This window comes from Callithrix jacchus, chromosome 1 (genome assembly GCF_049354715.1).
Source record: "Callithrix jacchus isolate 240 chromosome 1, calJac240_pri, whole genome shotgun sequence".
Lineage (NCBI taxonomy): Eukaryota > Metazoa > Chordata > Mammalia > Primates > Cebidae > Callithrix > Callithrix jacchus.
In genome coordinates, this window is record NC_133502.1 from 142,543,085 (window position 1) to 142,568,021 (window position 24,937).

The window sequence follows — 24,937 nt, forward strand, 5'->3', positions numbered from 1 at the left end:
AGGTGCTGGGATTACAGGCGTGAGTCACCACACCTGGCTGGTAAAATGAATTCCTCTCACTATTTTTTCCTCACTATTTTCCATATCAAAATCTTTGTATTTTTAAAAAATATTTTTTCTTTGCCTGTTCTTTGTTACACCAATTGAAATTATGCATTTTAATTTTTGGAGAAGTGACACTTTTTATAATAGTTTCTCTTCCCAGTCAAGGATATGGCTTATTTTCTCTTTGTTCCCATCTCGCTTTATAGTGTTTAATAATATTTTACTGCATAACTTTATTCATGTGAGTACTTACATGTTTCTTGATTAAATATGAGTAAATATATGTACTATATCATACTGGTTACAAGGGAAGTATCAGTGCCAAACTGCCAGGGTTCAAATCCCAACTCTGAGATTTTACCAGCTACTAATAGTAATCTGGGGCTAAATCACTTAATCTGTGTTTTCCTCAGTATTCTCTTCTATGAAATAAGAATAATAATAGTGGCTGTTCTCAGTGGCTTACACCTGTAATGCCAGCACTTTGGGAGGCTGAGACAGGCAGATCATCACTTGAGCCCAGGAGTTTGAGATCAACCTGTGCAACATGGCAAAACCCCTGTCTCAACAAAAAAATACAATAATAATAATAGTAATCTGTTTCAAGAGGATGTTGTGAGGCTTGACTGAGTTGATACAAAGTGCCTAGAACAGTTCATGGCATTATGGTGGCTATCATTATTATCCTAAGAATTTTTTTCTGAGTAGCTTCATTATATATTATCCTAAAAATTTTATAACTTTGTAACTCTAAGCTGAAACTGCTTCCATTTTCAATTCAATATGCTTATTTCTAGACCAAAAACAATTTTATTTATTTATTTATTTATTTATTTTTTGAGACGGAGTTTCGCTGTTGTTACCCAGACTGGAGTACAGTGGCACGATCTCGGCTCACCGCAACCTCTGCCTTCTGGGTTCAAGCAATTCTTCTGCCTCAGCCTCCCAAGTAGCTAGGACTACAGGCGTGCACCACCATGCCCAGCTAATTTTTTGTATTTTTAGTAGAGATGGGGTTTCACCTTGTTGACCAGGATGGTCTTGATCTCTTGACCTTGTGATCCACCTGCCTCAGCCTCCCAAAGTGCTGGGATTATAGGTGTGAACCACCGCGCCCGGCCTAACAATTTATTTTTGTTATGTTCATCTTGTATCCAGTCAGCTCTCCAAATTGTATTGTTTTTCACTATATATTTTTTTCTAGTCTTTCAGTTTTTCCGGTACAATCATATTAGCAGCAAAAAAGATAATATTGGTTGGATGCAGTGGCTCATGCCTGTAATCACAGCACTTTCAGAGGCCGAGGTGGGTGGATTGCCTGAGGTCAGGAGTTCAAGACCTGTCTTGCCAACCTGGTGAAACCCCATCTTTACTAAAAATACAAAAAAATTAGCCAGGCGTGTTGGCATGCACCTGTAATCCCAGCTACTGGGGAGGCAGAGGCAGGGAATTGCTTGAACCAGGGAGGTGGAGTTTGCAGTGAGCCAAGATCACACCATCGGCATCCCAGCCTGGGCAACAGAGGGAGACTCTATCTCAAAAAAAAAAAAAAAATTATAATTTATTTTATGGTGAGCATAACAACTTATTTTCTTGTTTTACTGAATTTGGTAAAATGTCCAAGATATATCAAATAATAAGGATAACAGCAGGCATTTCTGTCTAAATTTTAATTTTAATTGAAGTGGTTTCAATGTTTCACCATTAAGAACCATATTTGCTTTTAGGTTTAGTCTTCATTGTATTTAAGCAGTTTTCCTCTTTTTCTTTTTTACTTAAGAGTTTTATTGGGAATAGTATCAAGCTGTACTGGCTTTACATATTAAATCTTGGAGCCTTTGTTTTCTATAGTCTTGACTAGTTTAAATGGCATAGAAATTATTATATAAGGTTAGAAAAAACTCAGCTCTGGTGCCATGTGAATGCAGTCTTTTCCCAAAGGAGTCTCTCATCACCTTCCTATTGCAGCCTGTTCTAAAATAAGTTGGGATGTTCAAACTTTCCTCTTTCTCCTGGGTCAATTTTGGTAATATATATTTTTCTTGAAAGATATCCATTTCCTCTAAATTTTCAAATTGATTGCTAAGTAATTTTAAGTTGTACTGTTTTATAATTCTTCATTTTTCTCCTCCATTTGTAAGAATGTTTTCTTTCTTGTAACTAATCTTATCTATTTAATCTTTACTCTCCTTCCCCCCACCCCTCCCCCTTCTTTAATTGGGCTTGCAAGAGGTTTATTTATTAGTTCTTTTGTTTTTTCAAGAGAGAGTCTTGTTCAGTCCCCCAGGCTAGAGTGCAGTGGTGTGATTTCGGCTCAGTGCAACATCTGCCTCCTGGGTTCAAGTGATTCTCCTGCCTCAGCCTCCCCAGTAGCTGGGGTTACAGATGTCTGCCACCACGCCTCGCTAATTTTTGTATTTTTAGTAGAGACAGGTTTTCACCATGTTGTCCAGGCTGGTCTCAAACTCCTGACCTCAAGTTATCCACCCACCTCTTGGCCTGCCAAAGTGCTGGGATTACAGGTTTGAGCCACTGTGCCTGGCCTTATTAGCTCTTTTAAAAGACAATTTTGTTGGATTTATTTATCCTTTTTAGTTTTGTATTTTTTTCCTTTTTGAGACAGGGTGTGGCTCTATTGCCCAGGCTGAAGTGCAGTGGTGCAATCTCAGCTCACTGCAACCTCCACCTCCTGGGCTCAAGCTATCCTCCCATTTTAGCCTCCCAAGTAGCCGAGACTACAGGTGTGTACACCACCACTCCTGGTTAATTTTTTTTTTTTTCAGAGATGGGGTTTCGCCATGTTGCCCAGGCTGGTTTTGAACTCCTGAGTTCAAGTGATTCTCCTGCCTTGGCTTCCCAGAGTGCTGGGATTACAGCCATGAGCCATCTTGCCTGGCCCTTTTTAGTATTTTTGTTTGTTTTTCATCTCATTAGTGCTAGCTTTAGTCATTTTCTGATTTGATTTCCTTTCTTATTATTTTTATCATTTCTTGAAATAAGTGCTCCCTTTATTTTTCCTGCACATGTGTTGTTTTAAGCTCACTATCTTTTTGATAGTATAATATATGACACAGGGTAATTGAGAGGGTTTCTCATGCTACACTGTTTTCTCATTTCACTATTTTGTGAACGTGGTATTTTCATTCTTTTTAAAGCCAGCTTTATTGCATTGTAATTTACATACAATAAATTGATCAGGCTTTTTTGTTTGTTTTTTGAGGAGTTTCGCTCTTGTTGCCCAGGCTAGAGTGCAATAGAATGATCTTGGTTCACCACAACCTTGGCCTCCCCGGGTTCAAGCAATTCCCCTGCCTCAGCCTCCTGAGTAGCTGGGATTACAGGAATGTGCCACCACGCCCAGCTAATTTTGTATTTTTAGTAGAGGTGGGGTTTCTCCACGTTGGTCAGGCTGGTCTTGAACTTCTGACCTCAGTTGATCCACCTGACTCAACCTCCCAAAGTACTGGGATTATAGGAGTGAGCCACTGTGCCAGGCCAATAAATTGATCACTTTTAAGTGCACAATCCTATGAGTTTTGACAAATGTATTCAGTTGTGTAATTACCACCACAATCAAGATAAAACATTCCTATCTCTACCAAAATTTCCTCCTATCCCTTTGCAGGCACTCTGCTTCCATCTCCCCCAGCCCATAACTTAAATTTCTCTTGTTTCATATCAGTACAGATGTTCCTTGACTTAGGATAGGACTACGTTCCAAAAAAACCCATCATAAGTAGAAAGTAATGTTAGTCAAAAATGCATTTAATACAATGATAAATTCATCATAAAGTCAAAGAATCCTATGTTAAATCATCATAAATTGGGGACTGTCTGTATATAGCCTCTGGTTTTTAAAATAATATTTAATATTTGTCTGGTGTTTCCATGTCTTTATTTTGCAACTTTATCAACTGAAGTGTGTTTCTCTTACCTGTACCTAAATTTGATTTATAACAAAATCTGACAGTCTTTTAATGGTAGATTTCAGTCCACTTGTAATTACTGTAATGAGTGATATATTCTCTTATTTCCATCTTACTTGTTTTACAAATTTTTTATATTGTTGTTAATTCTTGTTTTTTTAATCTTTGCTGGATTGAATAAGTTGCTACTTATTTAATTTTTCTCCTAATTTGGAGTTTGTTATTCTATTAATAGTTACCATCCCTATCCCTGCTCTCAGATACATGAGTCTTCTAGTGTATGAAACAACAGCTACTATTTCCAGAATACTCTGATTATCTTCTATTTCCTCCCCATCCCAATAAAATGTAATCTTTTTTTTTTTCTTTTTTTGAGACAGAGTCTTGCTCTTGTTGCCCAGGCTGGAGTGCAATGGTGCAATCTTGGCTCACTACAACCTCCACCTCCTGGGTTCAAGCAATTCTCCTGCCTCAGACTCCCAAGTAGCTGGGATTACAAGCGCCTGCCACCATGCCTGGCTAATTTTTATATATTTATTACAAACAGGTTTCACCATGTTGGTCAGGCTGGTCTCAAACTCCCGACCTCAGATGATCTGTCCGCTTTGGCCTCCAAAAGTGCTGGGATTACAGGCATGAGCCACCATGCTCAGCCAAAATGTGATCTTTAGATTGCTTTCACTACCCTTCCTTCCTCCCCACCTCTCCCTGCCTTAGACTTCTGGAACACTTCCCCTTATCCCCGCCACCTGACTCCACAGTTTTAATGAGATAATTTACTCCTTATGAGAATTTCCCTTACAGTGTGTTCCATCTGTTTCAAGAGTCCTTATTTAGCATGTATGTTACACATCATGAATAGACATGGTTCATTGCTCCCCACTGCTTTCTTGCCTCTTCTCTTCCCCTGTCTTGAAGGCTCTGTTAGGATTCATTTGTTGTTTATTAGAGTCTCTTCTCAAAAATATTTATCAGATGAGGTACTCAGTGATTTCTGCAAATCCTTTTTTTTTTTCCTTGGCCAGGTATGGGTTGCAGGGCTTTTCTTTCATTAGCCCACATTCCATTTTGGAGTCTTTTAACTCCCAGCATTGCAGATGAGAAAAAAGAACTTGCTTTCTGCCTGAAAATGTGTAAGATTTCCTACATTCTTAAAGTTTGGGAATTTTTACCTATATGTAGCTGAGTGAGTGTCTTTTGCTTTCAACTGGATCTGGAACTTAACTCTTTCTTCAGCTTAAAGAAATGCCATCAATTATTGAATTATGACCTCTCCTCTTCTGTTCCTTTTTCTCCCAGAGCCCACAGGATTTGCAGGTTAAGTCTACTGGCTCTGTTCCAGGCTCCTACCTTCTACCACATATTTACATCTCTATATTTTTGTGACAGGTTTTGAAACATTTTTTCTATTTAATTTTCTAGGCCTATTTTGGGGTTTCAGCAATGACTGGCCTCTCCTTTGATTTATCTATGGAAATTTTTAGTTCTGAGATCACATTTTCTAGTTCAAGGAAATCTTTTGTGTTTGAGCTTCACACATATCTCTTCCAGGCTCTCATTTTTTTCTGTCAGGGATACAGCTGTCTCTGCCAGCAGGTTCCTCTGCCCTCTGGTTTTTCAGCATTTTCCCAGCCTCAAGGGCTGAGAAATTCAATCCACAATTAGTTTTGAGGGGAGTTAAGACCCAGAAGAGCCATGATTGTCCTTGGGAAGCAGGTTGTCTCTGAGACTTGCTTTCTTCCTGAAGGTCCTTGCTTTTGGCTCTGCAGCTGTTCTCCAGAATTTGTCTGCAAATAATTCTCTCTGCTTGGAGCCCAAAGGAGCCCACTTAAAGTTTGTCATCTATAGCTGGAGTTGTCAGAGAGGGTGTGGAATGGAGAACATCACTAGTTTCCCCTAATTCTCTTGCTCTGAGAGGTCTAAGTATTACTATTAACAAATACTGTACAATGATAATCACCAAAACACTTAAAGCCAGGAACTGTTAAAAGTAGTTGCCTAACTTTGACAGGGAACTATGACAGGGAGTAGGAATGGGGATGGGGGATAGAGCCTTTTACTTTTTTTTCCCCCACGCTAGGATTTCCCACCCTCAGCACTGTAAATGTGGGGTGAGAAACTCCTTATTGTGGGTATCTGACCTGAGTTTTGTAGGTGGTTTAACAGCATCCTTGACCTCTTTCCACTAGCACCCCCTCCCCAGCTGTGACAACCAAAAATGTTTCCAGACATGCCCTAAATGTTTCCTGGAGGGGGTGGGGGGCAAAGTCACCCCTGGTTGAGAACCACTGTTGTGTAGCCTTTGGTTCTATTTGATTTTTTTTTACCACGTGCACATGCTATTTCTATAATTAAACATTTAACTGAAGTCACAAGACAGAGGAGAAAATATGAAGCTGCTGTATGGAGGCAGAACATTGAAGTAGAAAATATATAATAAAGGATAGAGAAGCAAGTTAGCTAAGTGGGAAGAAATTGCATATAACTAAAAGAAGCAGAAATGAAGAGAGTATCTGAGTCTTGGAACTAGAGGAGCAAGATCCTGAAGTCCCACATACTCCTGCCACTGAGGTCCCCAGCACTGCAGAGATCTGAGATCCAATAACAGTCTGCAAAGGTCTAGTCACACCGTCGCCATTGTTCTGGGATTCCCATTCCATTTAGGCCTCCTGATGGCCCCATGTGTCCTTATGACAAACACTGCTTCACTTAAAGAGTTGATTCCTTACAAACAAAGGCCTAGTAGACTTAGTGCCCAAAGATATGGCCCCCGACTATGTGTTGCCAGTGCTAGAGCCACTTCTTAGTGCCACACTTTAAGGATCAAGCTGAACAATGGGAGCGATGAGTAGGCTGCAAATAAAGTCTGTAAAAGAACCAGCTGGGCGCAGTGGCTCACACCTGTAAGCCCAACACTTTTGGAGGCTGAGGCCGGCAGATCACCTGAGGTCAGGCATTCAAGACTAGCGCCTGGCCATCATGGCAAAACTCTGTTTCTACTGAAAATACAAAAATTAGCCAGGCAGGTTGGTGTGTGCCTGTAATCCCAGCTACTTGGGAGGCTGAGGCCGGAGAATCCCTTGAACCTGGGAGGCGGAGGTTGCAGTGAGCCAAGATCATGCCATTGTATTCCAGTCTGGGCGACAGAAGAAGACTCCTCAAAAAAAAAGTGGAAGGCACTTTTAGAAACCTTCCTCTGAAAAGGAAAGACCTGGCCGGGCGCGGTGGCTCAAGCCTGTAATCCCAGCACTTTGGGAGGCCGAGGCAGGTGGATCACGAGGTCAAGAGATCGAGACCATCCTGGTCAACATGGTGAAACCCCGTCCCTACTAAAGATACAAAAAATTAGCTGGGCACGGTGGCGTGTGCCTGTAATCCCAGCTACTCAGGAGGCTGAGGCAGGATAATTGCCTGAACCCAGGAGGCGGCGATTGCGGTGAGCGGAGATCACTCCATTGCACTCCAGCCTGGGTAACAAGAGCAAAACTCCATCTCAAAAAAAAAAAAAGGAAAGACCTATGCCATTTGTAAGGACTGGCTCCCAATTCCTCCAGGACTGTCTGGCCAGTATTGGCAGAACCACTGAGACAAGTAATGAGGAAGCAGAGTTTGGTTCCAAATTTTAAAAGTTCTATCAATAAGAAAGATTGGAAAAGAGTCCTTGGTAAGGCCGTGAGGTCCTTACCAAGGAGTTCAGTGTCTCTGGAAGTGTTCAAGAAGAAACTCATAGGGCAGTTCCTGCAGTGGGTATAAGTTTGGGCCAAATTTGTCAGCCTCCTTTTGGCTATATGATTCTAGACATTTATAAGCTAGACAAGAGATCTGATTAACTCACACGTTAAGCAGAAATATCTTAGAGCCAAATAGCATGACAGTGCATTTAAGTCAGAGGAGGGTGGCTCATGGAGGAATTGGGCAATAAGTGAAGATATTAGAGGTCCAGCATCTTCAGCCGGCTCTGGTCTATTGGTCTTTTCCCCACAGAATTAGTCAGAACTCGTGGTTGCAAGATATAGAAAACATAACCTTGACTTAAACAAAAAAAAAAAAAAAAAAAAAGGAATTTATTAGCTTACATAGCCAAAGAGTTCAGTTGGCAAATCTAGCTCTGGGTATGGCTGGATTCAAGGTTTCAAATGAAGTCATTAAGACTTGGTCTAGGCTGCTGTGGTGGCTCACATCTGCAATCCCAGTAGGTGGATCACTTGAGGTCAGGAGTTGCAGACCAGCCTGGCCAACACGGAGAAACCCTGTCTCTACTAAAAATACAAAAATTAGCAGGGCATGGTGGTGCACACACCTGTAATCCCAGCTACTAGGGAGGCTGAGGCAGGAGAATCACTTGAACCCAGGAGGCGGAGGTTGCAGTGAGCCAACGTTGCGTCACTGCACTCCAAGCTTGGGCAACAGCGCGACTCGGTCTCAAAAAAAAAAAAAAAAAAAAAAAGACTTGATCTGTATTATGCATTCTATGCCTATATCAAAATATCTCATGTACTCCATAAATATATACACCTATGGACCCATAAAAATTAAATATTAAAAAAAGATTTGGTCTTTCTCCACATCCCAGCTGTTTTCCTTGTAACAAAACCAAGCTGGAAGTTTAAACCCATCTTTGAGACTGCAGAGCAGGGCCAAAGACGAAGGGGCCCTGGCCAGATGGCTTCCAAAGACCCTCCCCATCTATAAGTGATTTCTTAAGAACTTCCTGATGTTGAACCTTTGACTGTCCCGGAGACCCTTCCTCTTCCGTTTTAAGGGCGTCCCTATCCTCCTAGCTGGGCTCTAAGGAAGAGTGGGGACAGCTGGAGCCTCAAGGGGCCCTAGGGGCTCCCCCTGAGAGTCTTTCCCTGGGAATGGAGCACCGGGACCCGCACTCCTTCTGGCTGTAATGCTACACCGGCGAGGGAAAGGAGTCTACTAGGGAAGTATCTGGAGCTAGAGATGGGGAGAGAAATCACAGGTATTTAGTAAGATGAGTTGATAAACTAGAGGGTGTGGCGAGGGGGGCCCTCGGAAGATGTCTAGGTTCAGAAATCAGTCGGGAAGCTGCCCAGTCTTAGTGTTCAGGACTGAGGCCCTGGGCCAGAGGACGCACCTCGGTGATGGAGGCGAGGTAAGAAGGTAAAAAAACGGAACGGCGGTACCGGAGAGAGAAGACAGAGGATCCGGTCTGGGGGGCTAGAAGGAAAACAAAAGTTCAAATCGTACCCCGCTTATGTCACACATGAAAAATAAAAATTGTTTCACAGAAACTCAATTTACAAACGACTGTTTGGGAACAGTCATGTCACCCAGTCCAGAGGGAGCCGGTACGCTGCGTTCTGCGAACTTCGGAGGCGACTTCGGGGAAGCGGCGTCTTCCTCATTGTGCGTGGTCAGGGGCAACACCCCGGGACGGCCCCGAGGCGTCAGGACTACAACTCCCAGAATGCCGCGGGCCAGACTGCAGCTCGCCTGCCCAGACGTGGTGGCAACTCCGCCCCTCGCCGGGCGGCGGCGCTGCAGCCTCAGTCCTAAGTGGGCGGAGGCGGCTAGCGAAGGGGGTCTGGGCCGGCCGGGTTTGCAGGCGAGATTTGCGGGCTGGGTTGGGGGCGTTGAGCCCTTGGCTCTTCCTAGTTGGTAGGCGGGACCCCAGCCCCCGCCTCCTCCAGGGTAAAGCTCTCACGTCCACCTGGCGCGACGCTGAGCCATCTTCTGAAGCACCACAGTCCTCAGAACCCCACATCCCGCTGCCGGTGGTTCCCCGCATCCGGTGTCCGCCCCCCGCCCCCCGCCCCCAAGCCTCCTTCCCTCCCGCGCAGCCTCAGCTCTCTGCCCTTAACCGCGACCTGGGCCTCTCCTGGGGAGGCCCAGGATGGGGTCCTCAGAAGTCCAGAGACCCAGGGGCATTTGTGGGGTGTGTGGGGGAGCAGACTTTAGGGAAGGGTGGTTCCCTTCAAATTGGGACCACCAGGCCAGAATCAGGCCCACAGTTTCCTCCTCTGTGGCTTCCTGTAGCACTCCAAGTGGGAAAGAGAGAAACTTGGAAGTGAAAGCCTCGACTACTTTCTTCAGGCCCTCAAACCTCTGAAAGATCTGACAAGCAGGGCCCGCCTCTACAGAGGCTTGGGGGAGATGGCCTAGACCTTGAAATATCCTAGAAGGGGTTTGACATATTGGGGCTTTTGCTAGAGAGATGGATCACAGATGGGTTGCAAGAAAGGTGGGAGGGGCAGCCAATGGACTAAGGAGTGGAGGGTGTGTGTGTGTGTGTGTGTGTGTGTGAAAGAGAGAGAGGTTGCCAGGTGAGGGAGGTGATGAGCTGAACCAATTTGGAGCTATGCTGTATTACTATGATGAGGATTTGGGTTGGGGGTTGTTACAGGCTGTAACCAGAAAGCTGGAAGGTGTGATAGGTGGGCCTTTTTAAAAAACCCTGAATAGCTCTGTAATCCATCCTCCTCTGCATCCTTACCGCCATGGCCACCATCCCCTCTCACTTAAATCTTGCAACAGCCTCTGAAAGGTGCCACCTGACTCCAGACTGCCGGCCACTAGATCAGCACAGCAGCCAGTGGAGTTAGAGCCTTTAGCTCCCTATATTCATCCTCACTTAAAAACCTTCAGTGACTCCCTTTCACCTCCTCTGCAGGATAAAGCCCAAGCTCCTTGGCATGACTTACGGGCACAGTGTAATCTGGCTTCTGTCTGCCCCTCCAGCCTCATCCTGCCATTGCCCCCATCTTACTCCACCCTCCAGCTGTGCCTAATGTCTTTCTGCCAGGTCCTCTGAATAAGCCTCTCCTTTGCCTGTGGCTCCCTCTGCCTTGGAGCATTTTCTGTCTTTCGCCTCTCCTGGCAAATTCTACCATGTGTCATGTCTCTGCTTAGAAATCACTTCACCTGTGAGCTCCCTCAGATGATCCTGTGTTTCTCTTATTTTAATAATGCCTAGCATTATTGAGAATTTATTGTCTAAGTGCCTTACAAATGGTAACTCATTTAGCCTCTCAACAACCTTTTGAAGTAAACACCAATAATATCCTCCCAATCTTACAGATTCAAAAATTGAGGCCCAGTTGCCCAAGAACACACAGCTGGTAAGTGGTAGGCATGGAATTTGAATGCAGGCAGTCCAGCTCCTGAGCCCAGAGTCCTAATCTCTGTGCCAACCAGCTGACTGTATGGGACAGGAGGCTGGGGCATGTATGTAGTATGCTGTATAGGGTAGGAGGCTGGGGTTAAGAATCAGCAGATAATGGGTAGACAGGCAGGACAAATTGGATGGGGATTAAAATGAAAGGGGTGACAAGCAAAACTGTTGCCAAGACTGCAGGTGACAACTGAGAGAATGAAGACCAGGTGTGGTGGCTCACGCCTGTAATCCCAACACTTTGGGAGGCCAGGGTGGGAGAGAGTGAGTGGAGATGGACTGCTGCCATGGTGATGAGGTAAGGAGAGGGCCTCTGGGGGTATACGATGACTAAGTGCAGATAAGGCTACTGATGTCAAAACAAGGGTATAGCCGAGGACTCATGGCAGACAGGGGGAAGTCAGGTGGGGGACTTGATGAAGGAGCCAGGGTGGCAGGTCGTGGTGGTGGTGGCAATTATAGAGGTAAAGGGGAGAGTAGCTCAGCGTTGTGAGCTTGTAGCCCCCAGGGGGAATGTGGTGGCTCTGAGTGCAGATCCCAAGGGTGTTCTAGCAGCAGCAAGAGCAGCTGAGGATCTGGGCTCCAGCCTTCCACCCCAGCACCCACCTCTGCAGTGTTGATCCCACAGCCCCTCTTGGCCCCTCTAGGCATCCAAAGAAACAGCTCCATGCAGACAGCAAGGTTCACACCCTCATTTGTGGGGCCCTTTGCAGGTCTTCAGCCTTCTAGGTAAAAATCTAAACATTTTTTGAAAAGTTTTATTTGAACACTTGGGGACAAGACAGAGACAGCAGGATGGAGACTATTCTCCTGCCAGGGTTCTCAGGTCAAAAGCCAGGCTCAGTCTCTCTGGTCTCTAAGTTCCAGGTCCCCTCCAGTCTGTGGGTTCCCAAGGAATATACCCACCCACCTACTGTCAGGCTCTTACTCCCTCCCCCACCGCCCACTTCCTGTGCCTGAGGAGACACTGAGGCGTGGGGGTAGACTATGAGGGAGTGGGGGTGGGGAGGATCTGGCTAAACTCCAAAAGAAGGAAGTGAGAACCTGGAGTTTGGGGCCTAAGAGGAACAGATAGAAAAAGTAAATGAGGACGGGGCTGCTGTTTTTGCCTCCTCCATCATGAAAGCTTTGCCCTGAGATGTCTCCCTCGAAGCTCAGATAGGAAGTCCAGGGTAGCTCACATCCTGTGACTTGGCAATGGCGCCCGACTTTGGGGCTGGTTGGGAAACAGTCATGCCCCTGCTACTGGGGGCTGGGGCAGTGCATGTCCCACTGTGCCAGGCCCTCCATCTCAGCTGGCTGCAGGCTGGCTGTTGGCATAGGCCTGATCGGGAAAGGAAGCCCGGGCCCGGCGGGTCTGGGCACACACCGAGGCATAGAGCTCCGGCTCGGGGCCTGAGGCCTGGGGCTTTGGCTCAGAGTCCAGCACCACCTCCGAGTACTTGATGGGGGTTCCAGGGCCAGGGATCCGGCCCTGAGGAGGCCGCAGCTGCAGGCTGGTATAACACATCACCTCCTCTGCAGCCTGGAGATGCAAGGCTGTTAGAAGTTCACTGGACCCTCAGAAAAGCCGGAAAGCCCCCCATTTCCTTCTCTCCCTTTTTCTCCAGCCATAGCTGACTCACCCTGGCAGGGCCTCCAGGAGTTGGATCTTGCTGGTTTGGCACTGGGTCTTGAGACAGCCGTCCTGGGACAGGGAGAGCAGGAATCTGGTCAGCAACTTGTCCCTCCTCCTATATGCCCCAATCCCACCCACCCAGGACCTGGCCTCTGTGCCCCTCCTCTCTGACAGCTCCCTACCTGTCTGTAGATAGTGCAGGTTCCCGTACAGCGGGACCTCTTCCACAGACCCTCCAGAGCTGCAACACAGAGTTTAAGGGATGAGTGGCGACTTCTTGGTAAGAGAGAACTCTCAGTCAACCCCTCCTTGTTGTCCCTTACCCACCATCCCTGCCCCGGATGGCTCTTGCTCCGGCCCCTGGTCCACTGGGACAAGTGTGCAGCCAGTGAGATGAGAAACAGCAGCGTCACAGCCCATAAGAGGACCCACATTCCCCAGGCCTGGGTTATGGAGGGGACTCCTGTGGATGTGAAAGAAAGGGGGGCTATAACTGCCTAACCCAACCCCCAGGGCCCAGCAGGTGGGACCTGGGACCACATGACCCCTCCCACCCAGCCCCTGCCCTGCCCAGCTCACCCTGCATGAGTAGATTCAGGCAGGTGCAGTTGTCACTTCTGCTCATGGCTGCTGATGTGAGTCCACAAGCACACTGCTCTGAGCCGAGGGTCAGCCTGTTTCATGGCCTGCCCGCTTCCACAGCCCTCCTCACTCCCACCCCTCCTCAGGCCTGGCCCCCACAGCTCAGCATCCCCAATACTGGTGGTGGCAAAGTCTCTGGTTTCCGGGGAGGAAGGGGGAGGGGAGGGATGAGCAAAAGAACAAAGACCCCGCCCTGTGCCTGCACCTGCGCCACTCCTGCAGCTCCTGAGCTTCCCCCACCCTCATTGCCTGCACCCTGTGCCCCCTTGAGAAGACAAGCAGGCCTGTGGGTAATGTGCTATGGGCAGTTGAACCCTTGGGGACTTGGAGAGGCGGGGCAGAAGTGGCATGAGGCAGGACCAACAAGGATAGGAATGCCCCTTCTGCTCCAGGATGCCCACCTTCCTCCCCAACTCTGAGTCCTGGAAGAAAGATGTATTCCTCAGTGAGCATGGTAAAAAGTAGAAGGATCGTGGGGAGTTTCCTGGTACTTCGAATCCCATCACACCCTAAGGCTTATCTGAGAGGATATGTGTTTAGATGATTCTTGTTATTGTTTCATTGGGTTGGGGGCATTATAATTTGAGGGACACCCCCAAACCTCTTATTTCAACCCACTTCATCCAAACTGTCCATAAGAACTGTCAGTCTCAATAATTAATTGCATTTTAAAACTCTCTGCCCTAGGACTGTCCTGGGAAACTGAGCCCTGTCTTTGCACATGTTCACTTCAGGGGGTAGTTTTGGCAGTTATCTCTAGGTAACTGTCATACCTAGAGATAACTTCATCACATGCCAGGCTATTGATGTAGGAAGAAGAGAAGGATTTTAAATTCCAAATATAAACATGAGACCAGAAGTCAGAGATACCTTTTGTCTAGCCCATACAACATTCTTTTTAAGTTTGAAATGAGTGCAGTACCATGCCAACAATGGGGGTGGCAGAAGTCCTGCCCCTTGAGTTGCAGGTGGTAAGGGGGTGTGTTCGTAGAGAATGTAAAAAATAAAAATCAGTCCTCTTCTTATCACCATGTTCCAGAAATTCTGAAAAAAACCCAGTGATTAAATTCTCCTCCCTGAGAAATATTTTATAGATGTAAGTTTTATTTTATGTTTTGAGAGACAGAGTCTTATTAAGTCTCCTAGGTTGGAGTGCAGTAGCACAACTCAGCTCACTGCAGCCTTGACAACCTCCTGGGCTCAAGTGATTCTCACACCTCAGCCCCCTGGGCAGCTAGGACTACAGGCATGTGCCACCACACCCAGCTAATCTTGTTCATTTTTTGTAGAGATGGGGTCTCCCTTTGTTGCCAGGCTGGTCTCAACTCATGGCCTCAAGCAACCTTCCCACCTTGGTCTCCCAAAGTGCTGGCATTACAGACATGAGCCGCCGCACCCAGCCCACATCTAAGTTTTAAATTGCTGTGGTCGATCAGGTGCAGTGACTCATTTCCTGTAATACCAGCATTTTGGAGATCAAGGCAGCAGGAAGATAGCTTGAGGCCAGGAGTACAAAACCAGTCTGGGCAATATAGTGAGACCCTCCATCTCTACCAAAAACAAACAAACAAAAATAGGAGTAAACAGCCTGTAGTCCTAGCTACTCGGGAGGCTGAGGTGGGAGGATCACTTGAGCCCAGGAGTTGGAGGCTGCAGGAAGCTATGATCGTACCATTGCACTTCAGCCTGGGTGACAAAGGAAAAGATCCTGTATCTGCATTAGGTACACAAATACCATTGTGTTACAACTGCTTACAGTATTCAGTACAGTAACATGCTGTAGGCATTGGAACCTAGGAACACCAGGTTACTATCATATAGCTTAGGTGTGTAATAGGCTGCACCATCCAGGTTTGTGAAAGGACACTCTGATGTGTGCACAATGACAAAATTGCCTAGTGACTCATTTCTCAGAATATATCCCTGTTGTTAAGCAATGCATAACCGTTTTTATGTGGACATGATTATATTTACAAAGTTCAAGGAAAGAAAATATTCACTGTCTGAATTTATTTTCTAGCCCTCATTATTCATTTCATAATTATCAATGAAAATAATTGTCATATAAATAATTTTTAAATTTTTTAAAGTATTTATTTATTTATTTGAGATGGAGCCTCACTCTGTGGCTCAGACTGGAGTGCACTGGCGCAATCTTGGCTTACTCACCCAGGCTGGAGTGCAGTGGTGTGTCCGGCCTTAAAGCAGTTTTTTAAATGAGCCACTTGAATAATAAAAATTTGTTCTAGACATGGTGGCTCATGCCTGCAATCCCAGCATGTTGGGAGGCTGCGTTAGAGGATTGCTTGAGCCCAGGAGTTCGAGACCAGCCTGGGCAACATGGCAAAACCCTGTCTTTAAAAAAATACAAAAAATTAGCAGGATGTGGTGGTGTATGCCTGTGGTCCTAGTTACTCGGAAGGCTGAGGTGGGAGGATTACTTGAGCCTGGGAGGTAGAGGTTTCAGTGAGCCAAGATCAAGCCTCTGCACTCCAGCCTGGGCAACAGAGTGAGACCCTGCCCCCACCAAAAAAGAAAGAAAACAAGAAAAATTTGGGTCTTGGCGTGGTGACTCATGCCTGTAATCCCTGCACTTTGGGATGCTGAGGTGGGCAAATCATCTGAGGTCAGGAGTTTGAGACCAGCCTGGTCAACATGGTGAAACCCCATCTCTACTAAAAATATAAAAATTAGCATGGCATAGTGGTGTGTGTCTGTAATCCCAGCTGCTCGAGAGGCTGAGGCACAAGAATCACTTGAACCTAGGAGGTGGAGGTTGCAGGGAGCTAAGATCATGCCACTGCACTGCAGCCTAGGCAACAGAGCAAGACTCCATCTCAAAAAAAAAAAAAAAAAAGCCGGGCGCGGTGGCTCAAGCCTGTAATCCCAGCACTTTGGGAGGCCGAGGCGGGTGGATCACGAGGTCAGCAAATCGAGACCATCTTGGTCAACATGGTGAAACCCCGTCTCTACTAAAATTACAAAAAATTAGCTGGGCACGGTGGCGCGTGCCTGTAATCCCAGCTGCTCGGGAGGCTGAGGCAGGAGAATTGCCTGAACCCAGGAGGCGGAGGTTGAGGTGAGTCGAGATCGCGCCATTGCACTCCAGCCTGGGTAACAAGAGCGAAACTCCGTCTCAAAAAAAAAAAAAAAGCAGCGGCGCTGAATAGGTGAGGTATCACGCCTGTAATCCCAGCACTTTGGGAGACCGAGGCGAACTGGTCGCTTGATACCAGGAGTTCGAGACCAGCCTGGGTAATATGGTGAGAACCAGTATCTACAAAAAATACAAAAATTAGTGTAATCCCAGCGCTTTGGGAGGCCGAGGCAGGCGGATCACGAGGTCAGGAGTTGGAGACCAGTCTGGCCAACATAGCGAAACTGCTATCTCTTCTAAAAATACAAAAAAATTAGACGGGTGTAGTGGTGTGTGCCCGTAATCCCAGCTACTCCGTAGGCTGAGGCAGGACAATCGTCTGAACTCGGGAGACGGAGATTGCAGTGAGACGAGATCTCGCCTTTGCACTCCAGCTTGGGCGACAGTACAAGACTCCGCCTCAAAAATAAAAAAAATAAAAAATTCCAGGCATGATGGCGGCAGCCAGCTACTCTGGAGCCTGAAGGACTGCATGAGCCTAGCATGGCCCAGGGCTATACCCAGACCCTATTACATACAAATAAATGCAGTGTGAGACCCTGCTTCAGGGACAAAAACCGCCGCGCTGAGAATGAGCCCCGTGTGGTTGGTGCGCAGAAACGCACTGCCTGCGTAACTAGAGTAGCTGACGGACGACGCCCCCGCACCACGCCGCTCAGCGGGACCTGCTTCTTGGCGGGCTTTACAGTGGGAAGCGGGGAATGTCTACGTGCGCCTTGGCACGCGGCACTCTCTGCCCGAGGTCCGGGGACTTTCCCCTAGGCAAGCGGGAGGAACAAGTCCCCAGTATGTAGCCTAGGATACAGGCCTTCAGCACGACGTATGCCAACGAACTTACGACACTACATTTTTATAGACCTAAAAGGAATTTTATTTTAAGATTAGGGTGAGAAAGTTGGTGGCGTGAGATAGAAAAGCAAACCACTTTTGGGTATACCTTTCTAAGACATTAGAAAGGTTTCTAGAGGCATTGTGGCTAGCAGAATAGCTTACTAGATAAGAAATAAGCAAAGGGAGGAAAGCTAGAATATTTTATGCAAATATGGTCTTGCCCCGCCCCACGGGGAGTGGGCGTGGCCTCCCTGGAAGGCCCGAAACGGGCCTAGTCGGTGCGCGTGCGCACTGGGCCTGCCGGCCAAGGCGGGACCGCCTCCGCACCGCCTTCCTGATTACTCTACCCTTGGGCTGGTCATGGCGGGCGCCGTCTCGATCTTGGGTGTGGTGGGGCTGCTCCTAGTGTCTGCGTTGCCCGGGGTTCTCGGAAACTGCGCCAGCCCCGACCTCCGGGTACACCCAGGTACCAGCGAGGGCTGCTGGAGTAGGGCTGGGACTGCGCACGGGTCCCAAGCCCCAGCTCGGCTGACTCGCCTCTGTCCTCCCTCCGCAGGGAACGCAGCCCACCTTGACTCTGGGGCCACAGAACCCCGGGGGCGACCGTCGCTCAAGGACCAGCGCGAGCGGGCTCGGGCCGGGTCGCTGCCTCTGGGGGCGCTGTACACCGCAGCCGTCGTGGCTTTTGTGCTGTACAAGTGTTTGCAGGTGGGGACCGCCGGGGGTGGGGGTGCCCTGAGCGCGAATCTCCCATTGGGGAACCAGGGTACCAAGAACAAGACACAGCTTCCCTGTGTGTAAAGTGAAGAAAATAGTCCGTTGGTCCTCCAACATTATGGGGTTATTTTGAGGAGCCAAGGGGGTAACGGATGTCAAGGGTGTGTAGTGAACTGTAGATAAATAATGACCATCACATTTAGTTCTCCCACAATCCAGTGAAGAGTAGTCAGTTGCTCGAGGTCACCCAGCACTGGCAACTGCTGAAGCTGGGATTTGAACCCAGCTAGCAGTGTCCCTGCTACAACAGTGGGGCCAACTCTGGCACAGGATGTTGGTTGCTGCAGCCAGTGTTTCTAGAGTTCAAGACATCTGGTGGTCTCATGTTCTCCTTGGGAAGGAGGCCCTGAAATGTGAGTTGACAGTACATTTTGGAAAGTAGTAACTTCCAGGGCTGTGTGTTTCTTTAGCGCTAACCCTATTATTATCGGTTGCATTATAAAATACAATCGATGGAACCAGTTTAGATGTATGAAACTGGAAGACACAGCTAATAATGACCCCAGGTAGATGTGACAGGCTAGGTTGAATGACTGAATTTAATGAAGAACTTTGAGAAGGATAGACTAGTAAATTCTGTTCTTGGATCTGAGTACAATCTGGAAGAAACATAACAGCAGTAGCTCTTATGAAAGAGACTTAGGCATTCCAGTTGACTAAGAAATTCACTGTGGGATGTGACAACCCACTTCCCAAATCAGGGCTGGGAACATGGCACTGTGTTTCACCTGCCCATCAAAACGACCCTGGAGAATTGTATTCTTCTCAGGGCACTGCTTTAAAAGCACTACAAGTGGGCCGGGCGCGGTGACTCAAGCCTGTAATCCCAGCACTTTGGGAGGCCGAGGCGGGTGGATCACAAGGTCAACAGATCGAGACCATCTTGGTCAACATGGTGAAACCCCGTCTCTACTAAAATTACAAAAAATTAGCTGGGCACGGTGGTGCGTGCCTGTAATCCCAGCTGCTCGGGAGGCTGAGGAAGGAGAATTGCCTGAACCCAGGAGGTGGAAATTGCGGTGAGCCGAGATCGCGCCATTGCACTCCAGCCTGGGTAACAAGAGCGAAACTACGTCTCAAAAAAAAAAAAAAAAAAAAAGCACTACAAGTTCAGGAAATAACCAGAGAAAACCACAGGCAGTGAGCACTGACTAAAGACTGAAGTTATTAAACTAGAAAAAACTCAGGAAAGGGGGCGAGGGTGTGACCATTGTCTTCAAATTCCTGAGGGGCTGTCATGTTGAGAAGACATTATTTTGGAAGGCTCCAGTCAGCACTATGGAAAGAAGATACATGAAGGACAAATGTTGACTTTGTGTATGAACTGTATAACCACCAGAGCTTTTTTTTCTTTTGAGATGGAGTCTGGCTCTGTTGCCCAGGCTGGAATGCAATGGCATGATTTCGGCTCACTCCCAGGTTCAAGCAATTCTCCTGCCTCAGCCTCCCAAGTAGCTGTGATTACAGGCACGTACCACCATGTCTGGCTAATTTTTGAATTTTTAATAGAGACAGCGTTCCACCATGTTGGCCAGGCTGGTCTCAAACTCCTGACCTTAAGTGATCTACCTGCCTTAGCCTCCCAAAGTGCTGGGATTACAGGTGTAAGCCACCATGCCAAGCCACCAGAACTATTTTCGAACTGGAGAGAGTTGCTCATTCCTGGAGGTGTTTCAGCAAACTGAATGACCATGTGTGGGACATAGGACATGTTGTTTCATGTGCTAGGTGAGGAGCTAGACTCAGATTGTGATTCTCTGAGGTACAGACCCAATTACTGTCTCCACCTCAAATTACACTCTCTCCTGGCTGGCTGCAGAGACTGAGGTGATGGAGCCAAACCTTGTTGCTTCAGTACTGCCCTTTCCTTCTTCCACAACAGGGGAAAGATGAAACTACAGTTCTCCACGAGGAGGCAGGCAAGCAGCAGCCACTGCAGTCAGGTGGGTTCAGCAGAAGTCTGTACTTGGTAGGGGGAGATTAGGGGACAGCATAAGATATGTAACCACTTCTTCCCCTCTTTTCTCCATTATTCCTAGAGCAACAGCTGGCCCAATTGACACAACAGCTGGCCCAAACAGAGCAGCACCTGAACAACCTGATGGCCCAGCTGGACCCCCTTTTTGAGTGGTGAGGAGAGCAATGATTCTATGAATTTTGGGGGAATTTGTGGCAGGAGGGAGGAATGGGGACATAAGTTGGGCAGCCACTGAGTGGACGTTTCTTCAGTGTGACTACTCTGGCTGGAGCCCAGCAGGAGCTTCTCAACATGAAGCTACAGACCATCCACGAGCTGCTGCAAGAGAGCAAGCCGGACAAGGGTATGGAGGCTTCAGAACCAGGTGAAGGCTTGGGAGGTGAGCCTGCTGGAGGTAGAGACAAAAGTCTCCAAAACTGGAACATTCCTAATCTCTCCCCACACAGAGGCCAGCAGACCTCTTCATGAGGACTTTTGTTTAAAGGAGGATGAGGAGGAGGCTGGTGACACTCAAGCCTGGGAGGACCCCATAAACTGGAGCACAGACACATGGAACCTAGCTACTTCCCGGGAAGTGGAGCAGGGCCTGCGGAGAAGGTGCAGCCAGGCTATGGCAAAGGACCCAAGTCACAGCCCTGGCAGGGAAGGAGGGACGACAGCTGAAGGCTGAGTAAAACAAAGTCTGTTTTTGTGATGGGATGCTCCTGTTTGTTTTTTCCATCCTAGCTGGTTGTACATACCCATACTAGGTGCCTAAGGACAACTGGGCCTTCTTGAAAAGTTGCCCTTATTAGGAAAAAAAAGAGGCTGCCTTCCAGTGTGAGAGCAGAGAAGATAGAGGGAGCTCCAGCTCTTTTCCTTTATTCCTGAGGCGACCAGCATGCCAGGGCCCAAAAATCCCTTTTCTCATAGCAAAACTGAAACAGAAAGGTCTTTCCAAAAAAAAAACTTTACTCAAATCCAATGGAAAAATAAATGATAGAAACTATATACAACATAAAAATAGCCACATTTACAAAGCTGCAACCTTGATAAATGACTGGCCATGGACACAGCACAGAGCTTATCAGTCCCAGATCCCCTCTCTGTTTGGGGCTGGTTCAGCTGGGGTTCAGTTGGGTCAGACTTGTTTCCTGATTCTTCTTTCTTTACAAAATTTCTTCTTAATGATTTTTTTCTTAAATATAGGCAGGGTCTAACTCACTGTGTTGCCCACGCTAGTCTTGAACTCCTGGGCTCAAGTGATCCTCCTACCTCAGCTTCCCAAAGTGCTGGGATTACAGGCATGAGCCACTGCATCTGGCTGTGATTCTTAAGAGTTGGGTCAAATGACCTGGAGTAGCTTGGTCCAGGCAAACACAAAGTGACATTTCTCAAATCATGAAGGGTTCTGTTTTGTCCAGTACTGAAGAAGATTCCTTTGTACTCCTGGCTGTGACCTATCCCTGAGGTATCCTGAGTTCTGGAATCTCTAAGATTCCTCTAGTTTTTCCGGCCACTGTGGAGAGACAACAGTCAGTTCAGGCCTTGGCATGAGTGCTCTATTCAGACAAAATCATCCGTGGGGTTGGTGGCGGGGGGGGGGGGGGGGTGCGGTGCCAGACCAATGTAGGGCATGACAAAAACTGCCTATTTCCTGTTTGTAGGCCTTATCACAGCACCCTCCTGGGGGAAGACACAACTTACTTGATAGCCCAAGTCAGACTGTGGTACCAGCGTGACAACTCTTCCTGGTCTGTGGACATAAGCAGTAGCTTCTCATGAGGGAAGGACAGCTAGGGAGAGACCACGTCTTAGTGCATGGCTCACAAAGGTCCAGGCTAAAGCTGAAGCCCTTGCTGTTTCCATGGAGGGAATTTGGGGATGAGACAATGACTAGGTATGAAGCACAAGCCCCAGCTACCCTCTCTCAACGTAGATGGCTCTGTTCCTATGAAAAGGGACCCTGACCAGGGAGATAAACCAGTCCATAAGCATCTGAGACATATTTTGGGCCTAGGGTTCCCACCTATTACTTACACTGAGCAACCCACCACAAGGACTTCCTGAGTGGCCAAAGACCCTGCGGAGTTGACACTGGGCCATGGGGTAGAGAGCCTTGCAGGCAAAGGTGCCACTCTGCAGCAGGTGCAGTGGAGGTCGAGGCTTGGCCATGAGGAGCACGTCAGTGAAGAGGAAGAACATGCGGGGCCGAGGTTCCCCATGGAGAGGCACCACCAACAGCCAGCCCTGGTGGAGGAACCAGCGCCCTGGGGGATGGGAGCACTGTTACCCTGGTGCTCCGGGATTCATGGGAATAAGAGGAAAGAGAGGCCGAGAAAATAGGGAGTATGTGCTGGGTCAATAGAGGAAGGAGGTGAGTAAGTAAAGGGCAGCTGGTTGGCATTTTAAGAGTCAGATAAAAATAAAAGGGGCAGTTGAGGATTGAGGGGGAAGTAGGCAGGCTACCTGAGGTCAGCCCCTTTGCCTGGCGTCCACTGAGCAGAGCTTGGACGCGCTGAAGGTGCTGGTCATTCTTCTGTTTCTGACCAATAGCGTGGACTCTCTGGGCAGTCTCACTTATCAGCCGGGCAGCCCCTGGAATAACATCTCCCACCTTACTCCCCATGTAACTTTGACTTTGGGTGGCATGGTGGTGAAAGAGGTTATTCTGGGAGGGAGCAGGGTCAGGGTATGACTTCTTGAAGAAAAAGCAGAGCAGTAGGGACACTGTATTCATGCCAGTGGAAGAGAGGGTCATATCAGACACTGTTGGAGGTCAGAATCAGAAGAGGATCCAGGAGAGGAAGCCTCCAGCCTGTGTTGCAGAGGAGCAAGAACCTACGTGTGAGCTGTTGATGGTCAGGGCTGTTGGGACCTGTGTTTTCAGCCAAAGCAATGATGAGATTCTCATACCTGGAATTCAACAATGGGAAGTCTGAGGGGAAGCAGAGCCAGGCAAAATTCCCCTTGCCTGATGCGCAGATCAGCTACCCATACTTCAATCGCAAGGCAGGAAAGATCTGCTTCTGGCTACTGTTTCCCCTTCTTTCATCTGGGACTCAGAACCAGGGCTCACACCACGCAGCCCTCTTCCATCCCACACTGAAGAGTCAATGGCAGACTAACCATAGTTCAGGAGGCCAGATTGGAAGATGAAAGTTTATCAACCCAAGGAGGATGCTACAGACAGCCTGGCTATAGCCTGTAACTCAGGCTTAACCCAGGGACAGAAATTCTAAGCCAGGCCTGCCCATCTCCGAAACTTTTCCACAAAACGTGCCTCAGGCCCTAGTACAGGCCCCCTCACTTTAATGTAAAGTTCCACCGTTCCAGCTAAGGGCTTCAAGCTACAAACCCTGGGTGCTCCAGTGGGCTCACATTTACTCTTGCAAAAGGTTTTTAGAAGCAGTTTGCCCCAGGGAAGAGGCAGGAGTTTGGGATAGACCCCAAGGCATCCCACAAAGCTGAGGGCAGGAGTCATACAGACTCAGAGAGGCAGCTGGAATCAAGGGAAGTTCACTCACTGCTGGAGCCGCTGAAGAGGCAGAGACAGCAGGTCTTGGAGCTGAAGGCCCTCAAACTCAGGGCGGCCTTCCTGAAGGCGCACAAACCTCCGGAAACCTTTATTTTTCTTTAGCTGCTCCTGGAGTGAGGGAGAAAGGATTGGAAGCAGAGAGGAAGCCACTCCTTATATTGCATTCATCTGTATCCACATTCCCAGTCTTCAGTAAGCTGTGTGCTCCAGAGAGAAACCCTGTCTTCCTACAGTGATCTTGGCACAGAGCTGGGCACTCAGCGGGCTCTATAAATGCAGGAAATGTATGAAGCTTGGGTTTCCAGATGAAGGGGAAAGGTAAGGGTGGCAAGAGAGGGGAAACATTTGAGGTCATCTCCAGGTTACCTGCAGGGTAGTCTGGGATCTCTCTGAGTTGGCAGCAAATTGGTTATAGAGCTCCAGGTGGTGGCAGAAGCCCTCCAGCCCTTGGCCCCAGTGTCCTTCTTCCAGGTAGGGAAGCAGCTCTCTGTGTGGGTGAGGACAGCAAAAGGGCAGCTCTAGAACCACTCAAGCACCACCTCATTTAGTTTTCATGAGAATTAATAGCACTAATAGTAGTGCCATGACCCCACTGTACAGATGTAGAACCAGGGCAGGCTAAGGCACGGAGCCAAGGCCACAGGTGAGGTAACCGGCGACTCCGAATAGAACCTGAATCTGACTCCAAGCTCTGTGCACGGCCACAGGCCAGTGTTCTCCCTCCATTCCTCTCCCCTAGCCCCTTCCACTCACTGGCTGGCGCCGTAAATGAGCTCCCAAGATCCAAACAGGGCCTGGCGCTCAGGTGGTCGCAGGGTCCCCTTGGCTTTCAGGATCCGCAAAAAGTACTGCGGAAGGAGAGAATACTGGTATCCTAGCCTGGAGGAAGAGGAGGCTAACGCCAGGCGCCCCCAGAAACCACAGAAGTCTGCCCAAGCTCCCTACATGCAGAGGGATAGTCCAAGACCACCCTACTCCGGATTACCGACCTCGCAGAGACCCTCCCACACCCTGGGATCCCTGTCCCATAATGGGAATGTACACCAGGTCTCCCACCGTGGCCACCAGCCCCAGCTGTTCTTGGTAGCGCCGTTCGGTCTCTAGTAGCTCCCGGGCAGTGCAGGCGCGTTTCCGCTCCCAGCGGGTACGTTGCTCTTGCACCGGGCACCGCGCGCCGGAGCAGAGGATCTCCATGCCTGCCTGAGGGATCGATATTTCCGGCCGCAACCCGCGGCAAATTCAAATCCCAACAGCTCACGGGCGGTAGCCGCGGAGGCGGGACCGGGGAGAGCAGGGCGCAGGAAGGAG

General features: G+C 48.2%; 3 protein-coding genes across 7 annotated transcripts; 1 reads left to right on the top strand and 2 right to left on the bottom strand.

The window, feature by feature from the left end:
- Positions 1–12,262: 12,262 nt before the first annotated feature.
- On the bottom strand, positions 12,263–13,491 carry SIT1 (signaling threshold regulating transmembrane adaptor 1). The gene is given in 6 exon segments (XM_002743122.5): positions 12,263–12,634; positions 12,735–12,796; positions 12,910–12,968; positions 13,055–13,190; positions 13,307–13,365; positions 13,367–13,491. Coding segments are annotated over 6 exon segments (594 nt in total). The 5' UTR covers positions 13,411–13,491; the 3' UTR covers positions 12,263–12,400.
- A 4,202-nt stretch (positions 13,492–17,693) lies between these two features.
- Positions 17,694–20,806, top strand: CCDC107 (coiled-coil domain containing 107). 5 transcript variants are annotated; one of them, XM_008999010.5, is made up of 6 exons: positions 17,694–17,823; positions 17,914–18,065; positions 20,017–20,077; positions 20,174–20,264; positions 20,364–20,491; positions 20,597–20,806. In XM_008999010.5, the coding sequence occupies exons 1-6, from the start codon at positions 17,718–17,720 to the stop codon at positions 20,602–20,604; spliced, it is 546 nt and encodes a 181-aa protein (XP_008997258.1). In that variant the 5' UTR covers positions 17,694–17,717; the 3' UTR covers positions 20,605–20,806. The 5 variants fall into 5 exon arrangements, with proteins under 5 accessions (XP_008997258.1, XP_003732065.4, XP_008997263.1 ...); XM_003732017.6 differs by having other exon boundaries at positions 20,364–20,476; positions 20,559–20,806; XM_008999015.5 differs by having other exon boundaries at positions 20,364–20,476.
- A 236-nt stretch (positions 20,807–21,042) lies between these two features.
- ARHGEF39 (Rho guanine nucleotide exchange factor 39) lies at positions 21,043–24,909 on the bottom strand. The gene is made up of 9 exons (XM_008999023.5): positions 24,686–24,909; positions 24,383–24,477; positions 23,996–24,116; positions 23,619–23,737; positions 22,937–23,007; positions 22,561–22,689; positions 22,132–22,361; positions 21,799–21,887; positions 21,043–21,610 (listed from the first exon to the last, which is right to left on the bottom strand). The coding sequence occupies exons 1-9, from the start codon at positions 24,821–24,823 to the stop codon at positions 21,595–21,597; spliced, it is 1,008 nt and encodes a 335-aa protein (XP_008997271.3). The 5' UTR covers positions 24,824–24,909; the 3' UTR covers positions 21,043–21,594.
- Between the last annotated feature and the right edge of the window lie 28 nt (positions 24,910–24,937).

Excerpts from the sequence above, each read along its gene's own strand:
- CCDC107 (XM_003732017.6), top strand. The coding sequence starts at position 17,718 with ATGGCGGGCGCCGTCTCGATCTTGGGTGTGGTGGGGCTGCTCCTAGTG. Across the intron at positions 20,078-20,173 it reads GCAGCAGCCACTGCAGTCAG|AGCAACAGCTGGCCCAATTG; the intron begins GTGGGTTCAGCA and ends CATTATTCCTAG. Across the intron at positions 20,265-20,363 it reads CTGGACCCCCTTTTTGAGTG|TGTGACTACTCTGGCTGGAG; the intron begins GTGAGGAGAGCA and ends ACGTTTCTTCAG.
- ARHGEF39 (XM_008999023.5), bottom strand. The coding sequence starts at position 24,823 with ATGGAGATCCTCTGCTCCGGCGCGCGGTGCCCGGTGCAAGAGCAACGT. Across the intron at positions 24,117-24,382 it reads CTCATTTACGGCGCCAGCCA|AGAGCTGCTTCCCTACCTGG; the intron begins GTGAGTGGAAGG and ends TCACCCACACAG. Across the intron at positions 23,738-23,995 it reads GATCCCAGACTACCCTGCAG|GAGCAGCTAAAGAAAAATAA; the intron begins GTAACCTGGAGA and ends CCCTCACTCCAG.